The sequence below is a fragment of the Sitodiplosis mosellana genome, unplaced genomic scaffold (assembly GCF_009176505.1).
Source record: "Sitodiplosis mosellana isolate CC-2019 unplaced genomic scaffold, AAFC_SMos_1.0 Smas_scaffold_38, whole genome shotgun sequence".
Classification (NCBI taxonomy): Eukaryota; Metazoa; Arthropoda; class Insecta; order Diptera; family Cecidomyiidae; genus Sitodiplosis; species Sitodiplosis mosellana.
In genome coordinates, this window is record NW_022595280.1 from 2,207,999 (window position 1) to 2,232,919 (window position 24,921).

Genomic DNA, 24,921 nt, shown 5'->3' on the forward strand with positions numbered 1-24,921 from the left:
GGTCAGGAATTTAAAGATGCTTACAGATTAATTAGATCCAGAATTAGTTGGAGCGGGAGGCTTAAGAGACTACAGCATTTTGTCTCTGTCTTCAAACTTGTTCTGTGTAAACAACAATCTCACTCCTCCAGACTGACTTCGACAGTCAGACATTAAACTAGTTTTTGTTTGTTTTGTAAGTTTCTGTTTCGCAAAACAAACTAATCTAAAATGGTATAAAAGATACAAGAGAAAAAGTCGCATGTTTTCAATGTATTTGCTTGATGTTTATTTATGCAAAAATCACGAGAGCCAGAGATTTCGTTTCTCAGTCACAAAATGTTACATAGAGCCATGGGGTTTTGTTGTGTACCATGGGCTCGGAACATATACGCATCTAAACTAAATGTTCAATAAAAATTTGTTCGAAGAACCAATGTAAATTAGCCCTAATGTTTTAAATGGTTGTTGCTGGTGGTGGTGGTGGTGGTGGTGGTTGGTAGTGAAATTGGTTTGTTCTTTTCTCATTTATTTTCTTTTTCATCCAGAGCACTTATTCTAAATTGTAAATCGTACAAATGTTGGTACCTCTGAAATCTGGTAATTATACAAGTAAATTTATTTTCTTGTGAGTGTGTTGTTTGTTGTTCAGTTAAATAACGTTTTGCATTTTTATAATGTGTGTTGTTGTTAATTCGTACTTACAATGGGCGCTAAAGTTAAAATCTTAAGTATAATTTGCGTACTTTGGAGTCGAATCTATTATCTTAGCACGTAATTTTCTTTTTATTCTTCTTCGGTTGTTTTTTTTCAGTAATGTTTATTTTCATCTTCTCACAGATTAAAGCGACAGCCAAACTTATTCGTTATGTTCTGCTTGGCTGTTCAGCGGATTTTTTTTGTTTTTTTTTAAGTGACTATTATTGCACTGTTAAGTCTAAATAACAGATTGGAACTGTTGTGTTTGCATTTTAAAAGCCTAGAATTAAGATGCTATTATAAGTACGCTATTGCTTTTAAATCTCTCCATAATAATAATAATAATAATCGTTCATTTTTGTTTCGTGTTCGAGTTGTAAACATTCTATTTTGGCTGTGGACGTTGAATAATGTCTTTTTGTTGTTGTTGTTGTTGTTAATTGGAAGAGTACACATTTTTGTTACCTATCATCGAAACAAATCTTCGCGCGGCACATTGTTTCCGATTACAAGGGAAGAAAAATGGCTCGATTCCGAAAAGCGTTTGCATATTGGATAAAATCTGATATATTCATTCAATCGATGGCCAAAAAATCCAACGGAGGGCCAACCGGAGTCAAGTGTTTGGACAAAGCAGCCACCGCATTCAGTTCACTGATTCCTTATTGTTTTCTATGTTAATCAAATCAATTTGAATGAACCCACCGGTGATTGCGTCGCCACTCCTTTTTTTATCCACGGTTACCGCCACATGTTTTTTTTCAGCCACCGTATTGAATAGCGTTTAGTTTTTTTTTGTAAATATATATGATGTGTGTGTGTGTTCGAAAAATACTTGTGATGTGTGATTTGATGGAATTATTATGAGGGAACAAAATTGTATGTATTGTTTATGGTTTAAAATCGATATTAGCTTGGAGAATGGACTAAAAATTTCCTCTTTTTTCGATACTTTCTATATGTTTCTTGTTTCTATATTGCTTGTGTACAACACAATAGCGGACGTCGTCTTTTCAACAGATGGATGTTTTTTTCTTTTTTGGATTTTTTTCCACGGCAATTCCTTTTTCGATGAAATAGCTTCAACGATTTTCTACTCTTTGGAACTCGTTCACAATTGTTGTTTTTTGGACTAAAATTTAGCATTTGCTTAGATGTTTCGTTTTAAAAAATAATCAAAATCTGTCTAAAAATCTATCCATATTGTTTTTTTGTTGTTGTTCACAATCATTGTTTCAAAATTAATTCATAAAAGAAGCGATAGTACGAAAGCGATTATTTACAGAATACAAAAAATAGACACAGACATAGACTTAAAAAATAACTGAGTTTTTCACAATTTCTTCTTCTTCCTTATTTTTCTTCAATATATTTCTTCGTGTTCCTTGATCGGCGTGTTATTTTTGAGCAGTCATCTCACCTAATTAGTTTTTATTATAATAATGCTTACAATTTCCATTTTGGATTTTACATATTACTTCCTTGGCCATAATAATTTAATGTTTCGGTTGTTCGACGCGACAGAGTCGCTTTTCGGCTCATCGTCTGCGCCGATGATGAGCCACTTCGATGGGGATGCACATTCACATTGATGTTCAATGGTGGAATATTTGGGTGTTCAATTCGAGTCGGTGATGAAACCATCAGACGCGTATTATGCATCCGATTTAACGTACTAATCACTTCATGTGGCTCCTGATAGCCCGAGTCATTCTCATCGTGATACAATTCAGCATTTGTCGTATGCATATCTTCGTAATCAAAATCACTATAGCCATTGTTTTCAAAGGCCTGCCATTCGGACGAGAAGAACGGGAGAAAGAGACGGAAATTTGAAATTACATTTTCGGGACAAAGTTTAAATTGGAAGTTAACTCAATTTTCCAAAAAAAAAATTTACTTTCTACATAATTTCCAGAGAAATTTCATTTTTTAACATGATTTTCGTTTAAAAAAGAATTTTGCCTGAGTCCACAATTTCATGGTAGAGAGAACAGGTGGTAAAAAGTAAAACGTTTACAAAGTGCTTTACCTTAATTGGAACTTTTCGTGGTGTTCCATCACGCGTTCGCACAACCGGTCTGTTATGATAGTCGATGATTTCGTAGTGATCATCGTAGTTTGGATATCGTTCCACACTCCTCGCAGTAGTCACAAAATGCCGTGTTCCATGCGGTGTCAAGGTGGCCCACAGTAAACGTCCTTCTTTGTTAACATCTTGTTGTAGATTTTGTTCGTTGGACGGACACGATGGATACAGCATATTGCCCGACATATACGACTGTGATTTGTCCATTGAAACGTGCGGTTCGTGGCACATACTCTTCGGTGGTAAATGTTTTCGTCTTTTATTCCTATAAATTCGACGAAACAACAACGACAAGAACAAAAAAAGAACAGCACAATATTGTAGTAAAATGTTTATGAACACGAACACGCATAAAAATACCAAATTAACCAGATGTAATCAAATTGGGTAAGTAAATGACAACATACTCTCGACATTTGATGAACGTAAATGTGACTACGGTAATGAGCAAAATCACACCAACTATTGAGGCTATGACAACAAAAAGCCACGCATCATTCAGACCATGGCCAGGCAATTCGATAAATTCAATTCCAGACTGTATTCGGGGTCCCGGCAACGTTTCGCACATATACGATGCATAACACAATTTCGAATCATTTTGAGCGAATGGAATCAACGGATGTTTCGGTACTAAAAATGCTGGCAACGGTGGCGGTGGCATCGTCTATTGCAATAATAATAAAAAAAAAGAAAAAAAAAGAAAAAAAAGTTTTAATGAACTTGCTTGTTAACGCACTAGAGAGAAACGCGAGAGAGAGAAAAAAAAACAAAGGACGGTAACGCAAAATTTTATATATTTTATGTTTACCAGAATTGTGTCTGGCGGTGGACCGATTTCAATACACTGAACACACATGTTGGCTCGCTTTCAGCTTCTCTCTCTCACACTCGCCTTCTACACACCACTGAAAACCCACAATCAAGTTAATTGAATTTAGAAAAACCAGAACGCTGCATAAAATTTTATTCGTCAAAGTTTTCGCTGCTCTTTGCTATTTATTTCTTTTTTTCGCAATTTAAAATAAATCTGCAGGAATTGCAATTAAATTAAATTGAAACAGAGGGAAGCGAGTTATCGATTTTTCATTAAAATGACCTGTTTCCACTGAATGAGTTTACGCTTGCTTTGTACAAATTGCACTTGTTTTCCCGTTCGTTTTTTTTTCTTTCAATTTTCCTCCTTCAATCTCGGCAATTCCATCACTTTTCGTTCACCATTTCTTATTCACTAAAATTGAGTCAATTGATCACAGAATTTCATGTTTGAATGGTTTGTTTTATTTTTTATCTTCTTATTTTTCGCAACAAATTTTCTATCGTACAATTTGTTGTTTATAAAATAAAAAGAAGGAATCACAATAGACAAAAGGATTTCTTTCGATGAAGGAAAATCTCTTGGTATTTTACGGTGATGATGGTGGTGCGTGCGTACGTTCGACTACTGATTCACCGTGTTTGATGTTTGTTGTGTGGAAAAATAGCCAAATAGGGGGCCACTTCTATATCAATTGCCAATACACACATGCATTCACTGGCTGAAGCATGCGCAACGCACCAATCCATTGCCAACCAACCAACTCTATACAGTTGTTTGTGTACGTATCGAACGTATCAAACAAAAAAATGCGAATGACAACACACACTTGACGATATACATATACTACATACTATTTTATCTTCCCCCAAAAAAACGTATCGCTCACTGGTGGTAGCACCATATTCATCCGTTCTCGGTGCCTGTGTGCTTTGGTATGCGTTCGCATACATGCAACCATGGCGTTTCGTGTGTACGAATTTATTAGGGGTAATTTTATCGATTGTTTTTTTCGCATGTAACTTGATGATGATGATGGTGTAGCAGAGCATCGTGTTTGTGTGCTAAGACTCGCTGGCGGTGTATGAATATTGAATGCCGTTGTATGGCACCGTTGCCATTATTATCATTGGATTGGTGCGATGTTTACAAACTCATTCATCGTCTGGAATAAATCACATTTCTTTTTTTTCCGTTCGTTTATTCGTTCTTTCTCTCTCTTGGCTCGCAATTGCATTTAGAAGTCGAAGTCTTAAATCAAATCAAAATTCGTTGTGTATGAATAATAATGGACGATTTCTGGGAAATCTCTTTAGATATTTTTCCGTTATATTCCTTTTTTACGCTCCTCTTCCGGCGTATCGTAGAGTGGCGAAAAACCTGGCGACAACGGCAAAATTATTTCAGATTCATTTAAAAATGTATACAATGTTGTCATCAAAGCATGGCATTTCGTCGAAACATGTTTGATGTTTTTTGTCATAAACATTTTTCCGAACATGATGCGGCTTTCTGTCGTGGCAGATGAAATTTGCAACTCGGCGGTATGTGTGTGTGTGTGTGTGTTTGTCGTTCATCACATGGTGTCTTCATTTTTTCATCGCATTATATGAATAAAACGCTCATGCGACGCTACGCAACATTGTATCTTTGATTTTGTTCCATTCATAGAAGAGACTTGTTGCTAACAAGCAAAAGCATTCTTAAAGTATTTATGCGATGTGTGGTATAAATTTCATGTTGTTTTGCTCTCATAACAGAACCCTCATCACGAACCGCTCAATCTGATTTTCAGCATGTAGCAAGACAAAAAAAAACACACACACAAAAACGACGTAATATCGAAACACTTCGGGACTTAATCCACTTTGAAAGCAGATTCAATTGATTCTGAACAGCAAACCATTTCGACGAGAATGTTTAATGATGTCGACGAATCCAATCATGCATTCACCAGCGAAATGCCATTTAACCTGTTTACATTTTCGTCTCTCGTTGTCTTCTCCTTCTTCTCTTTTGCTAATTCAATGTGATTTTAGCTCGCGGATGTATACCGAAACCGCCAGAGAAAATCCCAGAGAATGAATGCCCAAACAACGGCGGAAAAGTAAACAAAACAAGAGTATTTTGTGCATAAATCATCTCTCGTTATTTTTTCTTCTTCTTTGGAATGAGAGTGTTAGTGCAAGTGTGAGAAAGAGATGGGGGGGGGGTAATTCGGCAGTAGAAACGGGAGAACTCTGTCAATGTATGAAATATTCACACGCAGCTGCGCGCATTAAACATAAATCCGTTCAATTGTTCGCGATCCATGTCATTTCTCTTGCTCGTTCCCCGCAAGCATAGGGCCGATGACTATCAAACATCTCTATATCCATCGATATGTGTGTAGTATATAGCTGTAGGTACTGCGTTGATGAAATAGTATGAAAAATTGCTCGCTTTGCAAGGAGTAAAAATGCGATGCATGCCGAACGAATGAACGAACGAACGAATGGAGTGAGCGAGTAAGTGAGTGAGTGAGCGAGAGTCCTTTGCTTGGATGATGGCCGCTTACTTGCCATTTCTGTACTGTTTATGCGTTTCGGAATCAGAAGAGAGAGAGAGAGAGAGAGAGAGAGAAAGAAAAAGTGGCAGCACAGCACTACTGACATTCCGACCAACGAACACATCCAATTCCATACACCAATTTTAATCGCTTGCTATAATTCGGCGAGTGCAAACACACATTCAACACCCTATCCTATGTTCATCGCACCGTAAATTGACACAGAGAACGACAAGACAGAGACTGTGGGCTGTTTGTGTATTTCTTTTTTTTTCTTCATTCGCATATTCGCAGGTGACATTTCATTAGACATCGTGTACTGCGTGTTGTGTCGGTGTTCGACTGTATTCTGTTGTTGGTGATATTGTTTTTTTCTTCACTCTGCTTTTCTGTGTTTTGGCTTGTGAACAAGATATTTGCATTTTCATTGACATCATTTTCGAGTTTTTCACAGTGAAACAAACCAGTGTTCTTCGGGTACATTAAGAGGGAGGGAGATTATGTGTGTACTGTGTATGCTAAGTGACAAGTTTCGTGTTCTTGTGGAAAGTTTTCTTTAATGTGTTCATAAAAGCAATGGGGTGTTCCCACGCTCATTGCTCCGAATGTTGAACAACTCATTATTTAACCGAATAAACAAAAGTGAACAAAAGCGATATATTTCGTGTGTGTCCGGGCGCGAACAAACGAGCAAGCAAACGAGAGAGAGAGAGAGAGAGAGAGAGAGAGAGAGAGAGAGAGAGAGAGAGAGAGAGAGAGAGGAAAAAAAACCTGAAGGGATATACCGAACGTGCAACTTGCTAAAAGGTAATTACATCCACAAAACCGCTCAGGTGTCTATAAATTCCAGCTCGAGAATATGTTTTACACGACATCTGAAACCAACCAAACAAATCATGAAAAAGCTGCCGCTCCTGTTCATGCCGTTGTTTGTGCTGCCGTTGCCGTTGCCATTGTCACTGCACTGAGAAACTGACCCTTAAGCACCGATGCGCTGAAAGCAGTGAACGCTTGAAGTGGACAATTTAGAACGATGACGCAATTTGAAACAAAAGCTTATTGTTCGTAATCGAATGTGTGTCTCCGGAGCGTATGACATTGTGTCTACATGCACAACATATAAGGTATACGTGCGCTGCTTTTGCTTTGAAATGACATTCGAACTACGGGTAGAATCGATGAGTCTCAGGTTTTACCAAAGAATAGACACAGAAAAAAAGAGGCAAATCTAACACACGTACCAAAAGCGATTTGTAAAATGAGAATTGGCGCCGTATGCTTTGTCATGTTCCATGCCTTTCATGACATGGGTACCAGATAGACAAGCCTGATGTATATTTCAAATGTTTCAATCAACTTTCCCAAAATGCGAAATGAGTTTTTCATGTTCCGAAAAGCCAACGTGATTTCGAGATAATTTATTCATTGCAAAGCGTTGCGTCACTTTCGTAGCACAATTTACTAAATTTCAAATTCGTCAAATTGATTGTTCGATCCAAAATAGAAATCGGCTGGTATTCCATTTCGATTACCTTGCCAAGATCCTCCTTCAATCATCTCGAATTTCAAGTGCAAGCAACACGGCGCGGTCTACCGTATTTCAAATGATGTGAAATAATTTCTCGGAATGTGTGGCATACGATGTTCATTTCGATGTTGTTTTACATGTTCCCAAATTGCAAGTAAATCACCTAAATTTAGTCCTTCATTCCATCGGTTTTTCCGACAAACCCGTGCACGAAACACACACACAACATTAATCCTTTAAACAAAACGTTTCGATAACATGCTTAATTTTCGGTGTAGACGTCAAGCTTCGCATAAAGCCAGACCTGTATTGGAGCACACAACCTCAACGTGAGAGAAATTGATTCAACAACAGCTTTTATCGTTTATTTTGTGTTTCTCTCTCTGCTGCTGTGTGTTTATTTTTCTTCTTCGAATTTTTTCCGTATGCCGCTACATTAAGTAAAATAATAATAATAAGAAGAAGTTTGTGGGCGCCAAATAAAATGGCATTATTTTGTTTGGGAGAATTCATGTTTGGCAAAGAAGCTTCATACCAGGCATACGTATGTACAATTGTTATGATAGCACACCCACGAAGCGCTTTATGTCGTGCAACGATTGAGAGGGTACGTGATTCCGTGATTTTTCTACCATATCCTTCGTCGGCTCATAAACATTTTCGGGCGTTCTGATCTTCGGTTTGTTGCCTGCTTTTCCCCAATTTTTCTCTTTTTCTTTCTTTCCTTTTTTTTGTCGCACATAAACACACAATGTGAAAGTCGCATTTCCATGTTTCGTGTATGAGAGTCAGGCTTTTTTTAAATTTGCCACTGAAACACTTGCTTACGTCATGTTCATGTTGTTTTGAAGCACAAGGGAGGCAAAACCGCACGTTCTCTTTTCCTCGCTGGCACACACCAAAATATGTCAATGGTTGAATGGTAACAAAAATGGAAATGAACAACAAACGATGAGTGACGCGGGCTTAAACTTTTCGCTTCTGTGACAGCTAAATATATTATTCTCCCATTATTATATGACGGCAAAATATACTTCTCGACTTTCGAGGGAGGGTTTATTTGTATTTTGGATTTTTTATTTCATGCATAATTTATGGTGGCAATTATTGAATATCGTTCCCCTAATTGGCTTCCATAAAAATTATTTATAAAGCGCTTTAACATTGGAGTCCTTCATTTGAACTGAACAAATAACACTGGCAAGCAGACGGGCTGCATACAAATCGTGCATCATTTTGATTTACAGGTACATGAAAACCGATGCCATTGCCGTTGCTGACCTTTTCCCTTCCAAATGAATCACAATTTAGTCTGCGGACCATCTACATTTATATTGACTGCTCATCGTGATTATTATTCCATCGGCAGATTAATTTCAGTTTTTTTCCTATCATATTATGAGAGATCCGCTATCCAAGTTCCCCGATTCAAGCGCCGCCGTCCGTTTATTATTATTTGCCTTTTCCATCATCTCATTGACACGCTTGCAATTTGTATAATTTCAATTAAATTTGATTTTAATTGTTTTCAGACTGGCCCACGCTTAATTTCAAATTAAATTAAACGAAAAAAAAAACAGAAGAGAGAAGCAAAACTTAACGATGTTGTTGGGCGCATGGCCAATCGGAGGTGTCAAGCACAGCAGTCAACCCAATCCGAATGATAAGAGTGGAAAATGCCGTTTTATCAGTCTGTGCGGAAGTTATGCATTGTTTTTAATCATTGGAGCCGCTATATTCTCTGCCATCGAAGGACCACGAGTCGATAAATATGAACGAGAGCTGATTGAAGCGATAGACAAATTTTCCCAAAGCTACCCCTGCATAAATCGTAAGCAAATACACACTATTTTTGTTCTCAATTACGTGATTCAATCACGCTTGACATCTTGATGTTGTGTTGTTTATATTTAAACTCTGCAATTCAAATAAATTAAGCGGTGAGATAGACGAGGTGGGTAGCTCATTATCCATATGAACAACAGAAGTTGAAAATATTATACCAGATTAAACCAGTTTATTCCGACCATTGCTCACTTCGACATAATGATTTTGTTTATCAATACAATTAATTGAATTCACTGTTTGTATTGGTCACTTGAACGAAATGAACGCAATTCTTGAAATAAAAGTAGATAAAGGAACGTAATATATTGTTGGGTAAACTAAAAAAAAGGGTCCGTTTTCAGCGTCAAAAACAGTCTTTCTTATGGATGTGAATGATTTTGGGTACATCAAACATACACACAGAGACCTGTTCAAACACATCAAATCAGAATATTGCGTCTTCGTGCTTCGAAACAATCGATGTGAATTAATAATCACGTGTAAGTACCCATTCGTGCGTTCGGTCACAATTAACGAATGAGTAATCCGAAAAGAAAGCCGCCTCAAGTAGCCCACTGTATTCAGTGTGGAACACACTTGAAACTGAAATCGTATGTTTTTGTGTCGATCACATTTATCAAAATGTACTCTTTCTGTTCCCATTTGTCAATCTATCCCTCTTTCGTTCAATATGTATGATAATCGAACATTAAATGCCGTTGATGTAGCTGCTGTGGCTGTTGTTACTCTGTTTGTATGCCTCAAAGTGCATTTTGGTCGATTTGAAAAATGGAACTGCCCTGGAAAAAAAATCAAATGAGAGAAGATTTACATACATTTCGAGCTGGAAAGAACATTTTTTGTTTACAAGTGCTCATATCCTTCAATGTTTGCCCAGTTACTTTTCTTATCATTTATCTCCAATACATACACACACACCATACACGAACGGTACATAAAAAAACCATAGATAGATTGAACTATTGCATATTTCGGGCTCATCTTATCACCGTTTGTCTGTGTTTGGATTTTTTTTCCTTTCGTTCCGTTCAAATACACATCTTATCTGATATTATTATTGAATTGAAGATACGTGATATACTTCGTCCAACAACAAATTTTGATATAAATAAGAAAGTAAAATGTCGATTGAATTTCGTTGAAATATATCATTTATTAGTTTTCAATTGAACCAAAGTCACATCATTGTCGTCAGTTTCTGTACATTGTCACAATTTGACATCGAACATCGTTTGACAGTTCTGTGTGTTGCGAATTTTACTTCTGGCTATACTCGATTTTATCACAAGATTTCTTTCTTCGGAAATTTATGTTGATTACGAAAAAAAAGAATAATACTGACAAACAAAGTTCTAACAAGTGGATTGCAAAAGTTTCTGTCGTTTCGCTGTGGGTGTTTTATTTATGTGAGATTGTACGAAGTTCAGTGTCTTGGGTGGTATTTATATTTTCCCTGTTGGTGTATCGCTCACAATCAATCACCATCACAATAGGACTACCTTTTTTCGGAATCATCGCATAAGCCAATTAAGACATTCTACGCAAGAAAAAAACAACACAAGAGACTTTTTTGTGTCACAACTTGTCGGACTTGAAAAGAAATAACAAACACCAATTGCCCACGATATACTTATACGAGAACAACGACAACAGTGTGTTGAAATCAATCGACAAAAATAATCCATTATCAGTTTGGCAGTTAGGAAATTACTCCAAGTAAAGTGTAGTGACTCAATAAAAAGACGTTCAGGGGGATATTTTTGTGAAATAGTTCATTTCCTCAATTCACTCACATTGAACTTAACAGTGACGAAAAGAGCAACGAGTTTTTTTTCCATTCTCTTTCTTAGCCGCGTCATAAAGTAATACCAAATCAAATCTAAGCAGTTTCTTCTCAGTTCTCAGCAACACACAAACGCACGCTGTGCGAAAAGAGAGACAGAGAAAGATTGTCATAAGGTCAGTGTTATCACCGAAAGAGGTTAACACATCACCGAGGGAGACAGAGAGGTAGAGAGAGCAAGAGATTTGCCTTTGACGAAAGAACATTGTTATTATTATTCATTTTCCCAACATCGTGCCGTACTGAATTTGAGATGATTCCACACATACGAAAACATTCAACATGATAGCGATTCCATTGCACAAAAAGCATAATAAAATTAGTTGACAATTACTGTCTTTGGTGTGCGGATTTTTGGCTCACTGAATCGTAGACGAAATTCAATCAAGTATCTTATATTTGTGGTTCGGCATTTGGCAGTAATTTTGACGACAACGGTGACGACGGAGTAGGAGAGAGAAGAAAAGAGATAGCAATCTATATTGTTGATTTGTAGCACAAAGTGACCGGACGAAAGGAGACAGCGAGCGAGCGAGCGAGCGAGCGAAATTCAATTACACAACACAAAAACCTAAATTTGACGCAAAGGAGAAGAAAAAAAAACGAACATTGAAGACCAAGAACAGAGCCAATAAACGACGCAATTTCCCCGCAACAAAAGGACGCGAACGAATCGAGCGTATATTTTTTTTCGATTGTAGAATGACCGAAGAGTTTCCCGACTACGACAGTTTTTTTATTTTCCCAAAAAACCATAGAAATCAACAACCAGAAAATGTAATTATCAAAACGAAACAAACACCATCCGAACATCCAACCAGCGTGGGTCGTATAAATGTTTACGATCAAAGGCAATTCGAAACAGAGCGATTCACGCAGAAGAGTCTACCGAATCTGAAACCATCGTACGGAAGTATTTACCCACCAACGAAACCATTTCCATCGGAAAGTGAACCGTTGCTCAATCAAAATTATCGCTACACGAGCGGACATTTGTACGGCGAACCAATCTATCTGCCACGCTATCGTCGAACGCAAATTTTTCTCTTCTTTTATATTGTTTTCTATGTTGGCTATCTCATTATCGGCAGTATTTGCTTTCAAAAATTGGAACACAACGTGGAACAATCGATTCGTGAAGAGTTTCGCGAAGTACGACGCAAGTTTCTCGATAAAAATCCAAGTGTCAAAGGTTAATTGTTGTTTAAACTGTTCTTTTTTTTATTTTGAGTTTATGACAGTAATTGGAAAATTTAATCAATGTTGCTATATTGTTTGTCCAAGTAAATGTATGTGAATAAAAAGGTGCTGCTAATCTACTTGCAGATGATGAACTGGAAAAATTCATCGGTGAGGTGCTAAAGGCCAGCAGTCGAGGTATATCGGCATTGAGGAATGCAACCAGTGAACCCAATTGGACATTTGGCCAAGCACTGTTCTTCTCCACCACGGTGGTTACCACAATCGGTAATGTTTACATTGACTTTTTTTTATATACACGCATAATGTGTTGTTGATGATGTTAATCGCTTTTCAAACAGGCTATGGGCATGTGACACCGCTCAGTCAAACTGGTAAACTGTTTTGTTTACTGTATGCAATGATTGGCATTCCATTGACTTTGGTACTTCTGTCGGCTGCCGTCGAACGCTTGATGACACCCGTGAACTGGCTACTTGGCTCTTTGAACTCTAGACTTGGCCATTTGTATCAACCGTTTAATATTCGCATTTTACATTTGATCATCGTCATTATCATCGTTCTAATTTTGTTCTTTGGTATACCCGTCGCTATTTTCACTCACATGGAAGACGATTGGACCGCTTTGGACGCTTTTTATTATTGCTTTATTTCGTTGACTACCATTGGGCTAGGCGATTATATACCTGGAGATGATCCGGATATTGACTATCGATCCATTTACAAGATTGGAACCACATGCTACCTAATTTTGGGTAAAAAATGACTTCCCTTTTACCTTGTTTTGTGTTCAAAATGTTTTTATATCATTAAATTTTATAATTCTATTGAAACCACGAGAAATATTTGTTAAATCATGATCATTGTGTACATTTTCAGGTCTCATAGCCATCATGCTATCGCTGAACGTATTCTATGACATTCCACAGTTGAATTTGGGTCAACTGTTCACCGAATCACGTGCAGCAAACTTTGGCGAATCCGAAAAATTGCGATCCACACACAATCCATGCTATTCCGGCCCAACGGGACTGTATATGCCGCAACGTGATGAAGAAATCCGTGCCATAGTTCGAATACGGCCACACGCCAATGACGATTCACCCAGTCCCGAAGATCCCACACCAATGCACGCTAAAGACATTCGCATCCCCTAGACACACACACACACACACACTTAAATCGAAATTATTCTATTTTTCTAAATAATAACAATAATTAGCGACAATTTTACATATCTGTATCCAAATGTTTGAACAACAACAACAAGAACAAAAAAATGGAATTTATTTTTCTGGCCATGATATGATGATAATGATAATGATATATTATATATGAAAACAAAAAAATATTTATGTGAACAAAGCACCAATAAATGCAGATATTTACTAAGGCAATATACTTATGAACAACAAACGTGTCATGACTCAACTTGACAAATATATACATACACACACCACATATGACATGATATAAATGTATTTACAGAATAGTTTCCACTTCAGTCTATCTAAATAGTGTGTCATGAGCATGAAAAAAATCATTCAAACTATCAAGCAATTACAGCAACAACAACAAAAACATATACACTTCAAGAGCTTCTATCCACAATCAAATCAAATCAGATTTTATCGTACTATAATATTCAATGTGTCCGACCATTCAAAATATTTATCAATCTATTTGTAGAGAGAGTAAAATGAGGAGCCTAAATGAGAATAAAACTGCGTTTTATTTATTCCAAGCAGGTGGTTTGGTTTTAATTTATCCATAGATCAGCCCACACACTTAATGTGAACACAGTGCAGCCCACATTCCGATCCGATGGGTAAGTCAATGCGTCTATATCATGGCATTAATTCATCTGAATGAGATTGAAACTGGCGTAGGTCAAGCATGGGTCGAGACCACAACACCGCAAACAGAAACCTGATTCCCTTTGAAGTGTGGTAATATTGTTTGTCTAATGCATGAATTGACTAGGGCCATTGAGTCAGGCACACAACATGATTACGTTGTCCTAATGTCTTTAAATGGCATTAACCATGGCTTCCATTGAAAATATTCAAAATCACAATATAATTGGTCGAAATCAGCCGATCCATCATAATGCTGTCATTATTCATGGTAACATCATTCGTGTTCCAACAATGAAGAGAGCAAACAATGTGAATTTTATATTCATGTTTTCCTCCCTCGTCGAATAAGAAACAAAACCAAAGCTTAGACAGCTTAAGTATGTTGACAAACAAATCTAAAAGCTTCATAGAAAGAAAAAAAAAAACAGAAAAAGAACCCATTTTGACAACAAAAAGAAAATTTTCATAAATAGCCATTCTCCAAAAAAAAAGACATCCCCAAGTGAATCATAGTCTAAGTGAATCATACGTTGGCTTCATTCAACATCATCATACCTCGCAAAAAAAAACAGATTTCTGTGAATACAATGTATTCAATACATGTTGTTGTTTTTTACCAAGAACTTTTCTGTTTATTGAATTATTTGAATGAAAAATTAAAAGTAAATGTTGTTTTATTGACTCAGTACGCTTGAATTTTGATTGGGCAAACAACTCATTTCCATCGAGTATTTTCAAAAAAATTAAACGATTTAAACTATGAAAAATAAGGAATATCAGAGAAAAAAAGTTCAGGTAAACAGATCTGCTTTCATTATACCCAGTTCATGATGTATATGTGCCGGCTCCATATGCCCCATAAAATAATTTGTCAGTCATTCAAAATCAATATACTCTCGTTATTTTCGACCGTTTTATCTCTTTGTATATATTGGACAGTTGAATTTTGCTTACAAAGTCAAGAACTCGAGCATGTTCACTGAACATGCTCGAGTTCACATTCCTTATTCTTATTTTGATGTGTCTGATTCATCACAAAACAGTGTGATAGACAAAACAAAACCGAATGAACGAACATTATTGTATATTCGGATGATGCAGAGCTATGCAAACACACTATGTGTAGTATGCATGCAGTTAACACCGCACAGTAAACGTGCGGCATGCTTATATTTTTGGTGTGCATGCAGTTTTTGGTGTTACATGAATTTCGATTCAACTGTCAAATATTGGCGGCTCGACCAAAATTCAAGCACGCACACAAAAATACAAGAGTTGTGTGCACCGCATATTTGAGGCTGTGAGAATGAAAATGGCAATACAGGAATGAACATTCTGAACCGCATCAAGAAAAAAAAATCGCAAAAGTGAATCATGAGTTCTGAATACGCAAAAGTGAACCATGAACCTTCCATGCTGCCCATGTAGATTTTTGTCTCACTTTTGCATATTCAGAACGCATGATTCATTTTTGCGAATTTTTTTTCTTGATGCGTTTCAGAATGTTTATTCCTGTATTGCCATTTTCATTCTCACAGCCTCATTTACTGTTGATGTTTTGTTAGCTACATGCACACACACACAGTGTTTTTCCAGATTTGTCCGTATCTTTGATGGAATCGGTGCGCCTGGAACTTTCGAATATCTTTTGTCAACACTTTTCGTTATACTTTCAAGGAACGCAGTCAAGGCTAAAATTTTAGTCGCATCTTGACGTGAAAAGACCATCAACGAGGAAAAAAGGCGAGAAATCAGCAGCAAACATGGCAGACAACAAACACGCAAATGAAGATGGCAAGAAAGATGACAGCCGTAAAGCAGCACCAAAGAAAAAGGACTTCAAACGTTGTGATTCAGCTTTCACATGCTCAAACGAAGAGTGCAAGAAACGAAACAACGGTGTAGCATACGATTACTTTTCGTGCACCTACAGTCCAGAATATCAACGCAGATGTCCAAAATGCGGAACCATGAATGAGCGCCATTCCGGTACGTAAATCTTTGTTATTAAGAAACCAAATAATGTGTTATAAGAATATTTTGGAACAAAACACTCTCCATTTAAGATCTCAATATAAAAATAATGATGAATTGATCTTATTTTCGTCACTTTCAGGTGGAACGTGTTTGGTGGATTAGACCAAAAAATACTAAACTCAGAAAATACGGAATCACTGCAATACGACCTCACCAAATGGTCAACAAATCAAATCGAAAATTCATTGTTTTGTCAAATATTATTGAATAAAGCGTCCAATTATTATTTTGGCAAAACGTGCATGTGTTTTTGTGTTTTTTTACCCCAGTGTTTTACTTAGATACAAATTTTCAGATAGATAGTGCCGTTTTTTTAATTTTAGTTTTGATCAAGTAATGCAACTGATTAACCGGTCCATCATAATGAAGAGAGCAAATAATGTGACTTAATATTTTTCATTGTCGAATAAGAACCAAAACCAAAGCTTAGCTTAAGTATACAAGCATACAAAAGAGTTTTAAATTATCATGTATACAAAAAGAAAAAAAAAACAGAAAAAGAACCCATTTCGACAACAAAAATAACATTTTCATAACCACACATCCAAAAAAGACATTCCAAAGGCTTCGTACCTTGAATCATGCGTTGGCTTCAATCACCATCATACCTCGCGAATAAAACAGATTTACTATGAATACATCTTGTTGTTTTTTTTTGTCAAAGAATTTTTCTGTTTATTGAATAATTTGAATGAAAAATTAAAAGTACATAAACATTGAATCAAGACTGAGCTGTGTTTGTGAGAGAGGGTGGGGGAGGGTTTTGTCGGTAATGAGAAGTTGTGTGTATAATATATCATTTTTATATGCGTATGAATGTGAGTGAATTGAATTATTGTTTATAGAAAAGGCTTTGCGCTAATGCCTATTTTTCTTCTTCTCATCTTGCCTGTTTAAAAAAATCATAAACACTTATTTTGCATTTCATTATTTGGTGATTACTGCGTTTGCTATTCATGTGTTAAAAATTAGTGTAACATAGGTCAATTCATATGTAAAACTCAAATGTTTATTACAAGCATAGAAAATATGTTTTTTTTAAAAAGAAATGAAAACAAAACAAATACAATTCGGTTAAAATGCTATTTCATGCGATTTATTCGCCTTTCCTCTCCTTTTCAATCCAAACTTTATCAAAATAAGGATTTAATTATTCTTTTCTTTTTTTGAAACCGCTTTTGAAAAATGCAAAAATTTTGAACGAAAAAAATAAAATCTTTCGAAATATCAAATTTTCTTTGTATTCGGCCAAAATTGTGTGCCGTGCGTTACGATCAAGCGCACATACAGAGTTCTTATTGTATTTTCGACAATGCACATTTTAATACAATTCTTTCTTTTTTTTGCTCTCGAATCAACGGGATATGTTTTTTTTTAAATACAATTTCCTTGCTATCGCATCACAAGCAATTGAATAAAAAAATCATAAAAAAACTTCGAAATTTGGTCAACAAATGCTATATAATAAAAAAAAATTACTGTGACTTTTTACTCTTTTACCCGGCAAATATTCATATGTGAATAACGCGTTTTTTTCTCTGTGTTGGTGAAATTCGATAAAATAAAACAAACGATCTATTGCATGCAGTTTCTGTTTGTGTCCATCGAAAAGAAAACAAGAGATGTTAGTCACTATGAGTGATATATATCGTTAAATGTGTGTGTGTGTGTTGCTGTTGTTGCAATCTGAGCCTGGGCGGGTAAAAATCAAATATGTAATCGTAAAACCTAGCCTAACTCTCTAATATATATATTTTTTAATGCAAGTGATGAAAATTGTTTTCTGTTCTTTTCTTTATTTTTCTCTCTCTGTGTGTTTGTGTGTAAATTCTCAATAAACGTGTGCATATGTCATTTTTATTTGTTTCTTTTTTTGTCTCTGAAGTTAAATTCCAAACATTGTTAATAATATTTTTTTTTCCATTTGTTCTATATCTATAGAGCTCTGTTCTTTGATTAATTCATTTTTAAATGTCTAAATTCTCTGCGTTTCTTCTTACTCTTGGTTTTACGTTTTTTTTTGTCCTTAATTTTTCCTAAACAGTTTATTGATTTCTCTTTCTTTCAAAAACCAAAAAAATGTAAACAATTTCATGTAAACAATTATCCAAAATGTCATTTGTAAATCCGTTCTTTTTGCGTCCTATTTCCGAATAACTGTCTCGGTCTATGTTAATTTTTTTTACTTCCTTTTTCGTTTAGTCATTTTGAGCTTGAAAACATTCTTATGTTTGATATCGTTCCACAGTGTATTGTTGCTGTTTTTTATTTGTTTGTTTTGATACTCTGTTAAGTGTTTTGAGTCGAAAATATAAGTTTCCCTGGTCGAAACTTTGATTTTTGCTTTGTTTTTCACTTCTGTTGTAATTCTACTTGGTGACATTGCAAATTCATCCGTTTTCAACTTAGTTTTTGCTACGTCTTGTGGCTCGACCCGATTGCGCTACTGATTCAGCAGCCGATTCCTTCTCACTAGGCTGCTTTGGTGAATCGCCGTCGATTTTTGAAACCTTTGTCTCTGATTCACCATCTTTGGATACTTCCGCGTCTGAAATTGGAATCGCGGTATTCGGTTAATGTCACTTTTTATTTTCAAATCTTTGAGGATTGAATGATTATTTAATCTCTATATTGTGGCCAATCAAAATGATTATGCAACAGTCGTAATTGTTATCATCCAAAAGATTTGTCTGATTACTCCCTTTCAAAGCGATTCATCTGAATTGTTCAACAATTACCTGTCTTTGAATCGTCCTTATTTTGCACTTCATTTGTCTCGTCGACTAATCTACGCTGTGTTACCAGTCTTTTGGTGCTAGGCGTTGATTGGTTTTCATCGGCTGTCTCACTGATTTTTGCATCGTCCTTTTCCGCTGGCAATTTCTATAGAAAATTCAAATTGAGTTATGTTAATGGAATTTGAATTTATTGCTCATTTATAAAGTTCATTTTCTATGCAATTAAACTCATATTTGCCGAAGTTTTTGTGTACCTTAGCAGATTTAGCGGCAGAATCGGCCTTGGTTTTAGCGGGTGGTTTTGCTGAGTCACTTTTTCGTTTCTTTGCAGCCGGTGCTGTTTTCTTTGCACTGTCGGCAATTGCGCTGGCTTTGCGTTTGCCAGAAGTTTTCTTACTCTCAATTTGCGATTCATTTTTGTATAAGGAAAGATCCACTGCGAATGAAATAACAACAAATCAAATCATATGCCGACTCAATAGCAATTTACACGATTCAATTCAATGACAACAAGTGTCAAAATTGTATGCCCACTCACATCCGTCTGGGTTCTCTTCGGTAACATCTGGCCGTTCAACAATTCCCTTTTCAACATCGAGCGCCTTTTTCAAAATGCTCTCAATGCGATCTTGTTCGCTTTTGGTCAGTTGGAATTTCGCTTTAGCCATTTTATTCAGCGAAACACTGGTCAAAACGCACTCAATATCGGTGGAATCATAAAAATCTAAGCAATAAATGTTTTTGCTCGTTGCCTCCTCGGACAGCCAACGAATTCGAATTTTTGGTGATGATTTGTACACATTGTTCATTGCCTGACAAAGGAAAAAGCCACCGTCTGCATTTCGCACCGCCAAAAACTCATTCCTGAAATGAAAAAACGGCATTTTTATTAGTATTACACCGTACATTTTTTTTTCGAATGGTGATTTTAGCTTCCAAAGCCAATTTTACTTACTTGTAAAACAATGTCAATTTATCGTCTTCCTTTTCAATTTTTGCCTTCTTTTTGTGCGCATTGATCGCCTCGGCCGCACTTATTTTGCTAACTAGTTCGATTTCGGGCGTTGGACTCTGATAAGGAATGGTCTTGAAGCGATTCCTTTTCGCTCGAACATCGACTGAGCCGGACAGAACCGGTGTTGTTGGTGTTGTTGCCCGTTTTAACGAGGCGTTTGCTAATTTTGCAACGGGCGTCTTAGTTGTTTGATCTGTCGATGATTTTGCGACTGTCGCTTCTTTAATTTTATCTTTTGTTGCTTTTGCTTCACTTTGATTTGTGTTGCTTTGTGTGATTGTGGCGCTTTGTGATTCCGTTTGTTTGCTTTTTGATTCTGCTGGTTTGATCTGCTGTGGCGTTTTTGGTGCCGATGCTGCACTGTTTGATGCAGCCAATGGTTTCTCAGTTTTTATCGTGTCCATAACTATCTTCTCTACTTTCACGTTTTCGGTCTTGATCGTTTCCACTTTTTCTGTTTTCTCAACCTTCACTTCGGCAACGCTCTTTGCATCTTCAACCTTGATGGGTTTGGCGTTGCTTGATGTGGGCGATGTCTCAATTTTTGGTGTTACAACATTTGGTTTGGCGTTAGCCGAATTCAAATTACTCAATGGCGTCAATTGGGGTGGTTTGGCGGTGGCCTGTGTTACTGGCGCCACCAAAGCCGGTACATTTGCTTTTGGTGGTGTCGGAGGCACCACATTTATGCTCGGTGGTTTTGCTACAGTTGCATTTGCGGGTGGAACAGTTGGTTTCACCGACGATGGGCTTATCGATACCGATGGCGCGGTCATTTCAACGTGAGGCACAGCTGATTGTGAAGACGTTTGTGTTGCTGGCGACAGAGACGTCGTTCGAATTGGATTCGTGTTTTTGCGCGGAGTTTGCTTGGTTCGTGGCGACGTTGGTGATAGTTTCTGTAAGCCAGGGACGTTTTGCGGCGAATTTGTCTGTGAATAGGAAGAAAAATTGAAACACTCTCCATTGGAATTTGGCACAAAAATTCGAAGCAATACCTTTAATGGAGTAATTGGAATCGCTTTGTTGGTCGGAGAAATGTGTGGTTTATTGGTCGGCGTAACAGTGACGGACGGTGGCTGTGATGCTTTCACTGAAAGTGGTACATTCCCGAGAGACATCGATATTGCTTCAGGTAGAAATGATTTGGGCATTGATGGTGACAACGCTGGTTTGTTGGGCAAAACATTGCTATTCTTCGCATACGATGTTGAACTTGATGGCGAACTGGTTTTTGTAATTGTCAAACTAGGCGTGATCTTCATGCTTGCCTGTGAATTGCTCAGGCTGGCCGCCAAAATGTCGGCATATCCTTTGGCCGAACTGGCCGCTGATGTCATCGCCGATGGCATTTGAGGTAGGGTCGACTTCACCGAACTGCTCGATATGTTCAGTGGAGCGGCAACGATTCCGGCCTGCATCTGTGGCACGGCCGATTTTGGGGCATTCGGAAAGCTCTTACGCGATTGCATTGGGCTGGAGCTCACATTCTGCGATAAATTCTTAGTTTGCACATTGGATCTCGGGTAATTGACGGGCGGCTTTTGCGTCGATTGCATATTTTGTCGTGCCACTGGTGTGATTGTGGTGTTTGTGGGCAATGGCACCGGCTGTTGCTGTTGGAATGATTTCTGCTGATGTACCACCTTTTGATATTGCAACATATTATTCAGAGCCTGTAAATGCACGATTTGTTGCAATTGCGTTTGTTGCGCCACATTGGTTGCGCCATTCTTGTCAATCATCATCTCACTCACTATCCGATTCAAAGCTAAAACAGATTCCATAACATGAATATCAGTAGTTATGAAGTGGTTAAATGGACATGTTTGCACAAACTAACCTTGAGTTTGGTTGGACTGCTGTTGAAATTTCACCTGCTGATTCTGTTGCGGTGGCGGTTGCTGCTGGTATGGCTGACCTTGCATCAACAGTTGACGTTGCAACAATAATTGTTGTTGAAAGATTTTCTGATCTATCACAGACATTTGCGATCCACTCGAATTTGCCAAATGATTGCCAGGTACTGGAGAAAAAAACGGGATTGATATGTTAGAAAAGGATACCAAAATTGATATTCAGAAGAATTTTGACAAAATTGAAAGGAACACATTAAAAAAAATATAATGAAATTCACTGTTTAAATTGCTGAAATTAAATCGAGGGATCAATCGCCACGTATGTTTTCCACAATAATCGATATTATCGATTTGATGGAAAAACAACGTTTCAAAACGGCTAATTTCGTTCAATAATGTCACCCTCTCATGTGTGTCACAACGAACGTCACGTAACAAATGGTATGTGTTGTGCTTTAATTGAGTTAGTTCTTACTTGATGCAGCATTGTTAATCATTGGTATGTTTGGAATACCACTGGCCCCAATATTCGCATTATTCGGTTGACCCCCTTGTTGTTGTTGTTGTTGTTGTTGTTGTTGCTGATTTTGGTTCGACATGCCACCCGTAAACGGAGGTCTTGAGGTGTAGCTCATGTTATCAAATCACCCTAAACAGAATTTTGAAGAAAAAGAAAAACAAACACACACAAGTCGATCAAAATCCGCGGTTAAAAACGAAAGACTTCCTTTTACTTGTCAAATTGGCACACACACACACAGAAATTTAACCACAAAACAACTCATTCATTGCATTTGATTTGAACAAATTAAACCCACCAATTGTACAAAACGTTTCGGTGGATTTTATTACGTTTGCTCGATGATTGGATTTTTGAAAATTCGAAAATTTCCAACCGAAAGGATCAAACTCATGCAAAAATTAAGTGGAACAATTCGACACAAATGGAAAAAAAACCACCATTTTTGATTCTCATAGTGTTCGCATAGACGAACAAGCACGCACACCAAAGTGGCATGGGAAATATCACACCTCAATGAACAAGTACACAGAGAGTTCTCATGCATCTCACGCATACCAAAGCATCTGAATCACGATTAGAACATTACGTATGTATACATAATTTTTTTTTTCTCAATTCGCAAAACATGACACTCTCTTCCTTTCTCTCTCTCTCTCGCACTCACAAAACGCAAACTTACTTGAAAAAAAACTTCCACACGAACACCACACAAATGCACGATATAATTGAATGTCGTGATTGTTAAATGGTTTGCGTTATTTAATTATTCTCGCTTTTTTTCTTCTCTCTCTCTCTCTCTCTCTCTCTCTTTCTCTATAACTTCAACAATTAAAATATATAATTTAATGACACACAATTTTTCATTCTATTCATTTCTTTTTACACTCACTACCATCTACATGCACCAATTCACACTTTCCGTTCGCACAGCACTCAAAAGTCGGAAGAATTTTTTTTTTCGTACACTGAACTGAACAGAAAAAAAATTATACGATTTTCGAAATGAACACACACAATCTCTCTCAACAGGATACAAAATGTGACGATGATGGAAATATACCGAAAATCGTTGAGAATTCGCCAACTTCCGGACACGATCGACAAAAAAAATATACAACAATTGGACAAAATCAACAAACTAAACAACAGATCGTTCGCGAATTCAATATTATCTGTGTTTTACTTGTATATTTACAAAATATACGTGGAACGATGTGAAACTTGTTTTCAATACCATAAAATTTCTCTAATTATAATGGCGTTCAATGCGTACGCATGCTCAAAAATTCGCTCATTTATTCGCCTGAAGTTGATGTTTTTATTTTTCTACTTCGCAATAGCACAATGCAATTGTATGGGTGCGTATGGTGTGTTTGTGTATGGTTTTTGGCATTGGCGTGCACACGCGCCTATGTATGTGTATGAGTGCGAACACACCAGTGTCGACGGTCTCGTGTTTACCCGTTGCTTTTGCGGTCTAACGGCACGATACGATGTTGTGGCATGTAACATGCGTCAATGTGTGTGCGTGCATCAAGTGTGCTATGTCTATCATGAGATAGATTGGTGTGTCAATCGTCGTTATGTCGCTGTGTATGTGTATGAATGATTTTGAAGTATACAGTGTCTGTATGTTCGAACTTGCAGCGGTAAAAAACAACCAAATGTCAAACTAGTTTCAAGAGAATTTTTCACTCCTGTTCGAAATCAACTTCATGTAGAAATCAACTGTCGACCGAATCGTTCGGATAACAACGGACTTTGACTTTTTTCTTTTAAACATTTTTTTTTCGACTGATTAGAATGATGACTTCGTTCATGGACCTCGGAAACATTTTTCAAACGAATAACCTTTTCCATGCACACAAAATGTGTGAATATGATTGTGTGATGGAATTCTTGAAAGGATGTTTTCGAATTTGAATCGGTCGATTGTGAATTTTTTTCATGACTTTTTGTTTGTTAACAATACTTTGATTTAAAGTGGACAGTTGACACTTTGATAGAAAATGGAACTATTGTATAAAATCATTTTCAAAACAATAAATATGTTTAACCAAAAAATATGAAGCCAATCCCATGCTTAACGTACAGCCCATACTAGATTTCATGATGAATTCGCTGTTTTTTTGTACTTAATTCAAATAGGAAAAGTGTTCTGTTGAGCCAAGTACTTACGGTCTTGGGGAATGGACTATTTGTTTCATATTGAGTATTTTCCTTGTTTTAAACTTGTTTTCCGAAATTCGGATTTATTTTTTGTATAGAGTAAAATTCAAACAATTTCCATATTATATATATAAAGCTGCAATATCGAAGAATCGAATGGAAGACGATGC

The 24,921-nt window shown here is 36.9% G+C and overlaps 3 protein-coding genes across 11 annotated transcripts; 1 reads left to right on the forward strand and 2 right to left on the reverse strand.

The window, feature by feature from the left end:
• The first annotated feature begins 854 nt into the window (after positions 1-854).
• On the forward strand, positions 855-14,275 carry LOC129569685 (potassium channel subfamily K member 1-like). 4 transcript variants are annotated; one of them, XM_055448794.1, is made up of 5 exons: positions 855-981; positions 9,193-9,491; positions 12,678-12,818; positions 12,893-13,306; positions 13,431-14,275. In XM_055448794.1, exons 2-5 carry the CDS (start codon positions 9,263-9,265, stop codon positions 13,706-13,708), a joined length of 1,062 nt encoding a protein of 353 aa, XP_055304769.1. In that variant the 5' UTR covers positions 855-981; positions 9,193-9,262; the 3' UTR covers positions 13,709-14,275. The 4 variants fall into 4 exon arrangements, with proteins under 4 accessions (XP_055304769.1, XP_055304767.1, XP_055304768.1 ...); XM_055448792.1 differs by having other exon boundaries at positions 940-3,154; XM_055448793.1 differs by lacking the exon at positions 855-981 and adding an exon at positions 6,276-6,939.
• Positions 1,796-4,208, reverse strand: LOC129569686 (uncharacterized). Its single transcript, XM_055448795.1, has 5 exons — positions 3,867-4,208; positions 3,579-3,675; positions 3,175-3,434; positions 2,711-3,032; positions 1,796-2,469 (listed from the first exon to the last, which is right to left on the reverse strand). The coding sequence occupies exons 2-5, from the start codon at positions 3,624-3,626 to the stop codon at positions 2,146-2,148; spliced, it is 954 nt and encodes a 317-aa protein (XP_055304770.1). The 5' UTR covers positions 3,627-3,675; positions 3,867-4,208; the 3' UTR covers positions 1,796-2,145.
• A 2,820-nt stretch (positions 14,276-17,095) lies between the features above and the next one.
• LOC129569663 (mucin-2-like) lies at positions 17,096-24,655 on the reverse strand. Of its 6 annotated transcripts, none has more exons than XM_055448756.1 (11): positions 23,643-23,915; positions 23,472-23,552; positions 23,262-23,401; positions 22,535-22,708; positions 22,044-22,226; positions 21,199-21,971; positions 20,141-21,132; positions 19,724-20,049; positions 19,440-19,621; positions 19,186-19,330; positions 17,096-18,995 (listed from the first exon to the last, which is right to left on the reverse strand). In XM_055448756.1, exons 4-11 carry the CDS (start codon positions 22,692-22,694, stop codon positions 18,853-18,855), a joined length of 2,904 nt encoding a protein of 967 aa, XP_055304731.1. In that variant the 5' UTR covers positions 22,695-22,708; positions 23,262-23,401; positions 23,472-23,552; positions 23,643-23,915; the 3' UTR covers positions 17,096-18,852. The 6 variants fall into 6 exon arrangements, with proteins under 6 accessions (XP_055304731.1, XP_055304732.1, XP_055304736.1 ...); XM_055448757.1 differs by having other exon boundaries at positions 23,475-23,552; positions 23,643-23,878; XM_055448761.1 differs by having other exon boundaries at positions 23,262-23,395; positions 23,643-23,878.
• Positions 24,656-24,921: the final 266 nt, after the last annotated feature.